The sequence below is a fragment of the Cariama cristata genome, unplaced genomic scaffold (assembly GCF_000690535.1).
Source record: "Cariama cristata isolate BGI_N322 unplaced genomic scaffold, ASM69053v1 scaffold5650, whole genome shotgun sequence".
NCBI classification, from domain to species: Eukaryota; Metazoa; Chordata; class Aves; order Cariamiformes; family Cariamidae; genus Cariama; species Cariama cristata.
The window spans coordinates 2,292-14,418 of NW_009592839.1; the positions used below are offsets into that span (position 1 = coordinate 2,292).

Below are 12,127 nucleotides of genomic sequence, written 5' to 3' on the forward strand. Positions count from 1 at the left end.
CTGCCTCTTCGCTGCCTCTGTCCTGTGTTTTAATCCTGTGGCTGCCTTGGGTGAAGCCAGGTGTCTCGGCATGTATTACGTTCTGAATTTCCTTTACAAACCTCTCTCTCATTTACTCTAAAATGCAAGCAGCGGAAGAGTGCGTGAAGGTCTCATGGTTCACAAATTAGAAAAAGCTTGTGCTTTGGATGATTTTCTGAATTTGAAATGAGTAGTTGTTTGTTTACTTTTCCAGTGAGAGGATCTGAAGGGCTTTATATGGTGAATGGGCCACCTAGTTTCACAGAGAGTACAGCATTTCAAAGGTACTGTTATTATCACTATTTTTGGTCTTCTGCACAAAAGAAATAATTTTCTAAAAAGTAAAGGTAGACTCTAGAATTGAAAAATGTATAAATATAAGTGATTTTTTTCTTACTGTCAATAGTTCAGAAAATTGATGGTTTTGAAGGCTTTACACTTGCCCGACTTCTCACTGCACAGGTCATAATCACTGTGCAATTGCAGAGTAGATTGCACTGTTACAAAGTGCTACGCAGGAGCACAGCAGGAAAATTGGTGTGTTGCTTTTTATTTTTGTTAAAAACACCTTAGCTTATGCAGTATGTTTGAATACTAATGTGCATTTCTTGTTTCTTTAGGGAGTCTGGAAAAAATTGCAGAGCTGTTGCTTTCAGCAAGGATGGTTCCCTCTTTGCCTGGTGCAATGGAGAGAAGTTGGTGCATTTTATGATTTTAATCATTTAGTTTGTATTAAACTGGATCAGTTATGCCCCATTTACTCTTGTCTGTGTAAAGGCTATTGCTGTTAATGCAAGTGTTTGCATACATGCTTTAAATGCAGTTTATTTTTGCATTATTCACAGTAGTGACTTTGTTTCCTGAATATGAGATGAAGTATTTACTGGTCTTCTAATATTTGTAATGCACCCATTCCCGTGGTGGAATCTGGATATGCTTTATTTGGATTTTTTTTTTTTTGTTCATAGTTCCCAGTACGATAGTACCTGATCTTTCTGGGATTAATCTATTAGTAAAATTCACAGAAAATGAAGAGTGTATGCACCTTATGTACAAACATCACAAGGTTCCTTTTTTATAGACCAGGTGCATTATAGAGTTCACTACAGATTATCCTTTACATAAGAGTGCGTCATGGGGTTGCTGCTGTAAAGAGATGATAAGACTTCTTCTGAAATGTTGATATTGTTACTAACAGGTTAAAAAAATTTGCAAAAGTATTTAGTAATACCATTTAACCATTTCTTTTAAAGTAGGTAACATAGATGTAGGATTCATTACTTTCACTGTTGTCTCTGGTTCTCCAAAATATTCAGACTCTTAATTTTTCATTAAAAACTTAGTTTTGGTCAGTTGGAAAGGTCCATTTCCAAAAAATGTTTTTTTGGGAAAAATGCTTTTCAAACAACCAGGTCGTATATCCATACTTTAAATGAGAATATTCCAAATGGCAAATATTTCCAGTCCTGCTATGCCTCTTCGTTTTGGGGGCTGTCCATCTTCCTTCATTTTTGAAGGGGAGAAGTTAGTGACGTAGGGAGGAACAGGCTCCTACTGGAGCTTCTAAGAACAACAGTGGCTTGGATGCATCTTGATGTGATCTTTTTTTGTTTCTTTGGATTCCATATGTGGCAGATCTTTAATATACGGTGTTCAGCGGTGCTGCTTGACTTTGTTCAGCTGTCTGACCTTTGCTTTTTATTGTCCATGTCTCCCTGCATCCTGCAACCTCAAAAAGCCCAAATCTTAAATGTTGTATCCTGATAGATAGAAGACCTTTAAAAATACGTGGGATAAATGCATGTTTTAATTCAGTTAGAATCTTTCTGTTGGCCATTGCTCAACTTTAGCACTGTGGACTCTCTATGAATAGAGTATATCTTGTCTCTTGTTCAGAGTTTAAACATTGCAGATAAAAATATGTGATGTGTTTTGACCAGTGCTTTCACTTAGTTTCTGTTATGCCTGGATATCTGGTTTTAAGATGTGTTCTTGCAAAAATTTAGTAAAAGCAAGAGGGGAAAAAAGGTTTTCTAATTTTGTTACATTGGCCAAATTTGGGACAGATCTAGAAGAGTCAAATACATGAAAAGTTACCTTGGTTATTAATTAACTGTTCTAAGCATCTTTTATTGAACTAGCATCTTTTGCTTCCAGAGTAAATATTGTTAATGTCATCAGTGCTGAGTTACTGCGTTCCTTTGATCTTCCAAAGGCAGTTTGCCTTGAATTCTCGCCAAAGAATAATGTTCTGGCAACATGGCAGGCCTATACAAGTGAGTATTTTACCAGCTGTAAAAGTGCACGGGTTTTAATTTGGTTTGCAGGCTTTCCACTACCTGATTTCTCACTGTAGCATATTTATTGGCTAAATGAGCAGTATAGAAAGTGTACAGAAAATTATGTGGGTATTCAAGTATATAGTGGAGGAGAGAGGGATGCCATCTTCTGAAAGCGTCTGGTATCGACTGTTCTTACAAACACTAAATCAGAGTGCACATACTAACAATTACCCTATTAAGTAAATCACATGTTTCTAAAAATTGCTAACTGATCTTAGTGCAAAGACTGTGTTTGAATAATGTGCTGTTCAAGCAGTTTATATTCGTGTGTAGACAAAGAAAATTGTAAGCTGTCTTAGAGTAGTCATGTTCTGCACTGGGCATAGCTGACTTGAGTGTTCTGCATTGTCCAGAGGGCTTTATTCTCTCCTCTGCCTCTCTATGGAGTTTCTGTTTCTGATTTAGATAGCCTCAGTCTCATCTAAGTTACGTGTCTGAAGTAGACAGTGTAAATGCTTCGTTAGACAGAAAGAGCTGGCCATCGGCTGAGCGTGTGGGAAGTGGTCTGGGACAGGCTGTAGGATAAGACAAGGCAGCACAAGTGACAGAAGTGATGCCACCTGTGGACTGTTAGGAGGTCTGTTCTGAATCACTGGTAGAAGTAGGCGGGCTGTAGTGTCCACAATAAGTAGAAGGGTGCAGAGAGTTTAAAACCAGCAGAGCCATTTTGTATGGCTTGCAGATAGAGCTGTGACTGCAATGTGATGGACAAAATGCATTGCATTCTTGTGAGAACAAAATGTAGGAGTGGAGAACATACCTTTGTTGTTTGCTAAGAGGATAGCTTTTGATTTTGATTAAAAAACATGCATTAAAAAAGCTATACTAGTGTTGGTGGTTCTAGTCTTGTAATGGGGAGTAGAAACCCTGCACTTCCAAATAATAGTTCTTTCTGCAGACTGAAAGACTGTAGAAAGACTTATGTTAATAGGTAAAGCAGTTAGCAGTCTAGGATTTAGCCCCTCAGGAGGTAGAATGCTTCTTGTAAGAAATTTATGCGGGTTTGGTTGCTTGTAGAATCATGAGATGGAATGTCATCGTGGTGAAGCAGATTTAATCCCCAGAGACCACTACTGTAATCCATGTTTTTGTTGCAGCTGCTAAAGATGGCACAGCTGGGATGCCCAACCTACAACTTCATGATGTGAAAACTGGAAAATGTTTAAAATCTTTCATCCAGAAAAAGATGCAGAACTGGTAAATAACATTTCCAGATGCTAGTCATTTGCAAAGAAATGTGGTTTCCAAAATCTGATCCAGCTAAATAGAGCTTTTAGTGTGGTGTTGGCTTTTAATATACTGCCTACTACTAGTTGAAAGCAAGTATCTGTGCTTGTAAGTATCTTTGTATGTAGTTATAACTGTTCGCTTCTTAGCATAAATTCACTATCATTTTGCACCACAGAGAAAACTGGAGAAGACAATAACTAAGTCTAGCTGTAGGGTTTTTTTACTGTGCAGATGTTGTTTGTCCATTTGAAACATGTGTCATGTTTGAACTTGCTTGGCTTTAAAAATGGAGGGAAAAAATATCCTAGACTGCTAAAGATGAGCATCATTCATTGTTTCTAATTTTTTTCTTTAAATGTAGGTGTCCTTGCTGGGCAGATGATGAAAGCATTTGTGCCAGGAATGTAAACAATGAAGTGCACTTCTTTGAAAACAACAACTTTAGTACGCAAGTGTTTCTATGTGTTTCATTGCATTTGATATAGGCATCTTCTTTTGGGTGGGGTTTTTTTTTGTTTTCAATTTTTTTCCTCATTTCTTTTCCTTACTTTTTATTTTAAATACTGCCTACATGCTATTTGAATTTGGAATTCAGAATCATCGTGTTTTAATGAAGTATATTTTAATTTTTCTTGTTTATCTTTTCAGTGACTTATGTAGTATGAAATGCATCTAACTTTCAATTAAAGAGACCTGAATCTGTACTGTTTCTCATTTAGTGAGATCCAGAAAATTGTCAACAGAGACCGTAATCTATGATTACTTCTTTGGGTTGTGTGTATTTTGTGAACGGACTATTAAAAAATGGCTCATTAGAAAATTTATATTGGTGGCAAAAATGAAGTTGTGACGCTAGAGCTTTTTTTTCAAGGAGATTTACTACTAGTGGTAGAATATTTAGAGTCAATAGAGGTTGAAAAGGGAAAGGGAAAGAAAAAACGGGAAGATTAATTAGAAGAAAAATTTAAAGGAATAAAAGAAAACTGCTGGGGGGAGAGCAGTGGTGTGGTTTTGGTGTTTTTTTGTTTTATTTTAAATACAAAGCTGATACAAGAATTATTTTGGGAGCTGAAAATACAGGCTGTGAGAGATGCAGTTTCCTGAGAACTAGCCCTACTGATGTTAATGAAGCTATACTTGGGAAGCATGGAATGTCTGTTCCAGCATGAGGTGTGCTGCTCAGTGCAGACTTCCTTGCTGGAGTAAGATTGTGGGTTGCCGATGTTCACTTACTTTTTAAAGATGCATTTCCTGTAAGCTGCTTGTGTAAAGGGGCAGTGTTCAGCACAGAACAGGCCTTTATGAATGCTTCCTATCAGGAAGAATCATCCAGTAAAGTTGTGAGGGGAGAACCCCTGGCTGGCTCTGTGTAATGGTGCATGTTATCTGGATGTGACTGATGCTGCTTCCTCTGTAGTCAGCACAGATAAGGTGAAGCACACTGTGCCTTGCTTAAAACATGAGCTGTGTTCATGTGGGGTTCAGAAGCTTCCTTGCTGTTTGAGTTTCCAAATACTAAATACTGGATTTCAGACCTAGGCTTGGTTCAAGTTGGTTTTGTAAACAAAAATGTGTGATGAAATGGGAAAGTAATGGTTGTTTGCCTAGTAAAAGAAATCCTTTATCATTATATATACTGTTCTCTATTACCCATGATATAGACCCATAAAAAGGTACAGTTAAGTAATCCGGGTTAACATGGTTTGTCATTAACATCATCACATCTGTGACTTTTTTTTTGCAGACACTATTGCAAATAAACTGCATTTGCAAAAGGTTAATGATTTTGTGTTATCTCCAGGAGCACAGCCAACTAAGGTACTTATGATCTTATTTCAAATTTTATTCTTGGTTTTCTTCCAAAAAATTACTGTGATTTTAGTACAGTGTACTAGTAGTGAATATACCTTGTGCTACCAAGAATATCATCTGCAATAAAATCTCATGACTTTGTTTTAGGTTGCTGTATATGTTCCGGGCAGTAAAGGTGCACCATCGTTCGTTAGACTCTATCAGTATCCCAACTTTGGTGGCCCTCAGTCTGCACTAGCCAATAAAAGTTTCTTTAAAGCTGACAAGGTGACAATGCTATGGAACAATAAAGGTATAGCAGCCCTATATTTAAACTTTTATATTCCGCCCATTTTGGATTTAATTACTTTGTTTACTGTGTGGCTTTTGCATTTAATTTGCATGTACAGATAAATACTGAAGATAGCCATTTGTGCCAATGCAACGTTAAGGTTACAATTCTGAATACCCTGAAGTGCTCATAAGTTTCCTGTGTTGACTTCCATGATTTTGTGTATTGTAATTGAGAATGTTCTATATGTTGGTAAATTTTGCAATTGAATAGCAAATTCAAATTTAGTTTTGCATTCTGTGCTGATAATGGATTTAGACTGTAAACATAAGATTATACCAGAGCATAAACTGTTCTTAATCTGTAAAATTGCATGTACACAGACATACCACAGTTGCGATGACGTGCACAGTCCTCTGTGTGCTTTGCTGTTTGTTAGCCATGAGCTGTTTCAGAATAATTTTGTAGAAACCGTTTTACTTCAGCCCACGTTGTTTGGAATACAGGGAAGGTATCACGTACATGCAGAAACCACATGTGGGCACACAGTTTTGGGTAAAATAAATGTACATACAAAAACTGTTGGTGAAACATTTTATTCAAGGACTGATCACAATGCTTGGTTTCTGTCTTAAATAATCTCTTTTATGGCTGCAAAAGTATGTTCACTTTCTCGTAATTCAAAGGTGAATGAATAGAGTTAGTTTACGCTTTTCATCTGAGACAGGAAGATACTTGTTCCATTTGGTTAACATTTAGGAAAAGTTCCATTGAGAAGGGAACAATAACAGCACTGTTACACAAGCAACTAACTAGAATTCATAATCGAACTAATTTCTCTTTGTTCATGGTAGTTTGTGAAATAGTTTATATAATTTGCAGTAACTGTATTGAAATAACTGTAAGTCTATTCTGTTAGCCACTGCTGTACTGGTAATAGCTAGTACAGAAGTTGATAAAACAGGTGCTTCGTACTATGGAGAGCAAACTCTGCACTACATCGCAACAAATGGAGAAAGTGCCGTCGTACAATTGCGTAAGTAGCTCAGGCATTTTTTCATTGTGTTATAGCTCTTGATAGTGGGAGTTGCTGTGTCACCAGCTTTGGTTGAATGTATGAAGGGTTTTTGTTAGTGTAATGGAGTACTCTTAACAAAAAATCCTTCACCAGAATTTTTTTTTTTAGTATGGATTAAGGTGAGGGTGTTTGGGTTTTTTAATAGCTGAATTATCTTGTTGCCTTTAGTATATTTGTCATCTTAATGTCGGTGGCAGAGAGCACACACTTTCAGTTAATACAGACAAATAATTTGCTTGGGAGGGTGTTCACATACATAGGAAGGGAATTGTGCATGTTTGCTAAGAAAACATCTGGACAACAGAGCCAGCTTAGTGTCCGAGAATCCAAATGGGCAGGAAGGTATGTTACCAAACAGAATAAACCTACCTGCACTCTTAGGCATGCAATTGATACTGTTACTCAAGGAACCGGGCAGGGTGAGAGCAATTTTTGAAGTGTATTGGAAGATAGCCGGTGTGCTTAATTTCAGTGTCTTGTTTGAACTGGAAGTCCATTCGTTAATTTCCCCTATGGTGGTATTTTTTCATTATCTTAAGCTGTTGCTGTTTCTGTTAAACACCTGTCTTGTTTGGGATTACAGAGAGGCTAGTTTGTTGTGAATATTTCAAAACCCTGGGGGGATGGGGTGATGTAGACTATATATGCTTAAGTGACTGTAGAGAGATAGTGGGTATATTCTCTTCAATACTAGTGCTGCCTGGGAGAACATCTCCAGTTTGCCTTCTGTAGCAAAACTTGCGGTAGCAAGTACTGTGCACCATTTCCCTTTGTTGTTAACTTCACTGGGGAAAAATAATCAGGATTATAACTCAGTATCTAGAATCTTGCTGGGAGCAGTTTCCTGGATTGAGAATGCTAGTTGTTTAATTACGTGCTTATTAAAACCTTCTTTGCAGTTTTAAGTTATTATTTCCAGTGCATCTTTATTTAACAGGGAGTTTATAATTAATTTTCATTTAATTTAGCTATTCCTTTTCAAGGAAAAAAAGTCCCAAACTGATGTCTGTTTTGTAAAAGTTGGTTCTTTACAACAAAAGCAAGTGGTGGGCACTCGGAGTGAGTGATGCCTCATTTCCTGTGAATTTGTATCTTCTGGTTACTTTTGAGGTCCAGTGTTGAAGCTTTTTGCACGCTAGCATTTGTAGAGGATTTTTTGGTTTTGACTAATACAGGTTCATACTGCAGCCCTTGCCTTAGCTGTTGAAGCCCGTATAAAGCTGCCCTCATCTCTCCAGCTTCATGCTGTCATAAAATGTGCAGAAATGTAATTTTCTGTCAGGCCTCTGTCTCTGCAGTTGCGTTTGGTTAATGTCGTCTAAAAAGTTTTAAAGGGGAAAACACACAGACGGTGTGATTATACAGCCTAGTGTCTAAAGATAATGAGGCTTCAGAATAACAACAGGAATGAATGATTTAAATCCATCTCATATTTTGGGTCAACATCTGGATGTAAGAATTGTCCGTAATGCACTTGGCATTTATCTGAAATGCAGGTAAAGATATCTAGGTTATGAAAAGTTATAATGACCTATGGTTTTTATTTACCCCTGTATATTTTACATGTTTCCATCACTAATTCATCATTCTTCAGTATCTCCTAATGTTCTAACCCCCAGAATAACTTCTAACAATATCAAGTTTTAGTCATTATTTGTAAACCCATTTTTTGCATGCTCTCTCACTTTGTCTTATAAAATACTGTGCATAAGCATAGTCCAAAGGTAACTTAGATCAATATTTCTTAGCTCTACAAAGCTGAGCTATGCAATATTTCTTAGATTAAAAAAAGAAGAACTAGTACCCAGCTGGTATAAAACTCCTGTTTTTGCAGGTTTCTGGTAGGACAGTTTGAGAAGGTCCTGGGAGATCGTACTTGAATAAGGGGGGGGGGAGGGAAGAATTTTTTTTACGTTAAAAAAAAAGTGCTTAGTGTTAAAGTGCTGATGCTGACCCTACAGAGGTAACTTGGAATGGCTGCAGTTATTGTTGCAAACAATCTGCACCAGGGGAAGTTCAGGCTAGAAATGAGGAGGCATTTCTTCACAGAAGGGGTTGTTAGGCATTGGAATGGGCTGCCCAGGGAGGTGCCGGAGTCCGCATCCCTGGAGGTGTTTAAGAAAAGACTGGACGTGGCACTTAGTGCCGTGGTCTGGCTAACACGGTGGTGTTAGGGCAAAGGCTGGACTCGATGATCCCAGAGGTCTCTTCCAACCAAATCGATTCTGTGATTCTGTGAAACCTTAACTAAAAATATCAGAAGATAAAATGTTGTTTCTACCTCTATTGTTAGCAGAATTAATTTTCACTGTCAATAATTAGATCACAGTATTTTAGCAAAGCAAGAAGTTAAGAATCGCTATTGATTTTATTTTTGCTTGCACTGAAAAGATACAGTCTGCTAACAACAGCTGCATATCTTCCTTTTCCTTTAGCAAAAAATGGTCCTATTTATGATGTTGTTTGGAACCCCAATTCTGTCGAGTTCTGTGCTGTGTATGGTTTTATGCCTGCCAAAGCAACAGTTTTTAATCTGAAATGTGACCCTGTGTTTGATTTTGGAACCGGTCCTCGCAATGCTGCCTACTACAGCCCCCATGGACACATCCTAGTGCTAGCAGGATTTGGAAATCTCAGGGGACAGATGGAGGTGTGGGACGTTAAAAACTACAAACTCATTTCCAAACCGGTAGCCTCGGATGCCACATACTTTGCTTGGTGTCCTGACGGGGAACATATTGTAACAGCTACATGTGCTCCCAGGCTACGAGTCAGTAATGGTTACAAGATATGGCACTACACTGGCTCTCTATTACACAACTATGAGGTTCCATCAAATGAAGAGATGTGGCAAGTTTCCTGGCAGCCCTTCTTGGATGGAGTGTTCCCAGCGAAAGCAGTAAAATACCAGGCAGTTCCAAGTGAATTGCCCAGCGCTGAGCCAAAGCCTGCTCAAGCCTACAGGCCTCCAGCCCTGAGAAACAAACCTGTAACAAGTTCCAAGCTTGTAAGTAGACAATTTCATATATGAAATAAACTGTTCTGTTTTGTTGCCTTGCCTGTCTTTGAAGCTTGGCCTCAAACGTGTATATTTTTAATGAGGGACATTAGAAGAGTAATCAGACTGACAGTAGTATTGCAGGGGTTTTGAGGGGTTTTCTTGATAATTGTCTTTAGTGCTTTGCTCACTGTTTGCAAGAATGTATGCTAGAAAATGGAAATTTCTTTGGTCCAAATACTATCCTTCTATAGAGTCATTTGCAAACGTTAAAAACGCCCTCCACAACATGCACTGGAACCATAAACTGAAATTGAGTACTCTAGTTAAGATAGAAACCTCCGATTTGGGTGACCCGACTTAGCAGTCTAAACCTGGCTAGACATGTGGTTGACTGTCCTCCCAACAGCTTTTTTTTTTTTTTTTTCTTTTTTAGGTAAGATTACTTGCTAAAAAGAGATTTGATTGTTAGCAAGTCAGCTGCAGTTTAAACAGGTTTCAATATAGTGACCTACCTGTCTAATTAGTTTCTTTTCTGCAAGTTTTCAAAGTAGGCTGCATAGCAACTAATTACATTTAACTATTGCACCCTTAATGTGTAAGTCTTAGAGAGCTTTCATTTTGTACCTTGTGCTTTTGAAGAAAAGACTGCTGCTCAGCTTGTGAAGAATTCATTATTCATGTTAATGTCTGATTTCGCAAATGATCAGCAAGCAGAGTTAGTAGAGAAAAGATGTGTTAAATAAAATAATTCTGTTTATGGGCAAGAAATCTTGTCATATGCATTAAAACAATCCAGCTCCTCAATTAAGAGTTATCTTAAAAAAAAACAAACAAAAAAAACCAAAAACCAAAAGATTAAACAACCACCTCTTTTCATTCCCCACACCCCCCCAAGAAACCCCACCCCATCTCCCCTCCCAGCAACCCCCTTTTCCTTTCTTGCCACTAGGAGTTTAAGAGTTGTCAACAAAAGCAAAACGCCAAGCTTCAGTCATTTTATGCTTGTTTGTTCCTCTTTGATTTTTCCCCCCCCCGAGATAGAAAACATGATGGTTTTGTTATTTTATCAGAAATCTGTGAAATCTTTAGGGACATACAGGATAGTCCCATCCAAACTTGAGAATGGATGAGTTTGAAACCCTTTTCACGCTGTCTTCTGCTACTGGAAAGAGAAAGGGCACATACTTTTTTTTTTTTCCCCTTTCCTCTCCTTTCTTTCTTTGTTTTTCCTTCCTCTTCCTTTACGGTTCATCTTTGCATATGGTGTTGTCTTAAGTAGGTTTGGGGTTTTTTTGCACCAACGTGCTTGCCAGCACGGAATACAGGTTTTGTAACTGTTAATTTTGCACATCCTGCAGCACGAGGACGAGCCACCTCAGAATATGAAACCACACTTGGGAAGCAGTGATAAGCCACTCTCTAAAACAGCTCTCAAAAATCAAAGGAAACACGAAGCAAAGAAAGCTGCTAAACAGGTACTGCAACAGTAGTTCTTTCAAGGATAATGTTAATTAGTTTTCATGGAGGGCACCGATCAGTCTCTGAGCAGTGACTGTTAGTTGCACTGAGAGCCCTCCACAGATCTTGCTAAGTTGTGGGGAGGGTGGTAGACTTCTTAATCGTAGTAAAGCAGGTACAGAAGGATGACTTAAAAAGAACAGCTTTGGTTAGTTGCTGTGAATGTCAGCTGAAATCAAGGTTATGTAATGACTAAGTAATTCTGACTTTCCACCTTCAGACAATCTGCACAGTTTTTTTCAGAGTTAGGTGAGAGGTAAGAATGGACTTGCTGCTTTGGTGTGTCCCCACAGCGGGTCAGGGCTGAGGCGTGTTATCAGGGCAGACCAAAGACAGCCTGTTCTGTGCCACCTCTTTGCTTGCTGTTCTTTCGCTAGGTAGATAAAAATCAGCTTTTGGTATTGGCCTTCCAATTTCTACAAACTTCTGAATCAGTCACAGAATCACAGAATCGATTTGGTTGGAAGAGACCTCTGGGATCATCGAGTCCAACCTTTGCCCTAACACCACCATGTCAACCAGACCACGGCACTAAGTGCCACGTCCAGTCTTTTCTTAAACACCTCCAGGGATGGGGACTCCACCACCTCCCTGGGCAGCCCATTCCAATGCCTAACCACCCTTTCTGTGAAGAAATGCCTTCTTGTTTCTAGCCTGAACTTCCCCTGGTGCAGTTTCAGACTATGCCCTCCTGTCCTGTCACTTGTTACTTGGGAGAAGAGGCCGACCCCCACCTGGCTACCCCCTCCTTTCAGGTCGTTGTAGGGAGTGATCAGGTCTCCCCTCAGCCTCCTCTTCTCCAGACCAAACCCCCCCAGCTCCCTCAGCCGCTCCCCATCAGACTTGTGCTCCAG

General features: G+C 38.8%; 1 protein-coding gene across 1 annotated transcript in view; it reads left to right on the top strand.

The window, feature by feature from the left end:
• The first annotated feature begins 207 nt into the window (after positions 1-207).
• Positions 208-12,127, top strand: part of EIF2A (eukaryotic translation initiation factor 2A, 65kDa) — a 13,817-nt gene continuing 1,897 nt past the window's right edge. The window contains exons 1-10 of the mRNA XM_009697338.1: positions 208-305; positions 642-716; positions 2,179-2,297; positions 3,461-3,560; positions 3,955-4,037; positions 5,338-5,411; positions 5,553-5,697; positions 6,596-6,712; positions 9,190-9,761; positions 11,114-11,230. Coding sequence (XP_009695640.1) covers positions 208-305; positions 642-716; positions 2,179-2,297; positions 3,461-3,560; positions 3,955-4,037; positions 5,338-5,411; positions 5,553-5,697; positions 6,596-6,712; positions 9,190-9,761; positions 11,114-11,230 — 1,500 coding nt within the window. The remainder of the gene's footprint in view (positions 306-641; positions 717-2,178; positions 2,298-3,460; positions 3,561-3,954; positions 4,038-5,337; positions 5,412-5,552; positions 5,698-6,595; positions 6,713-9,189; positions 9,762-11,113; positions 11,231-12,127) is intronic.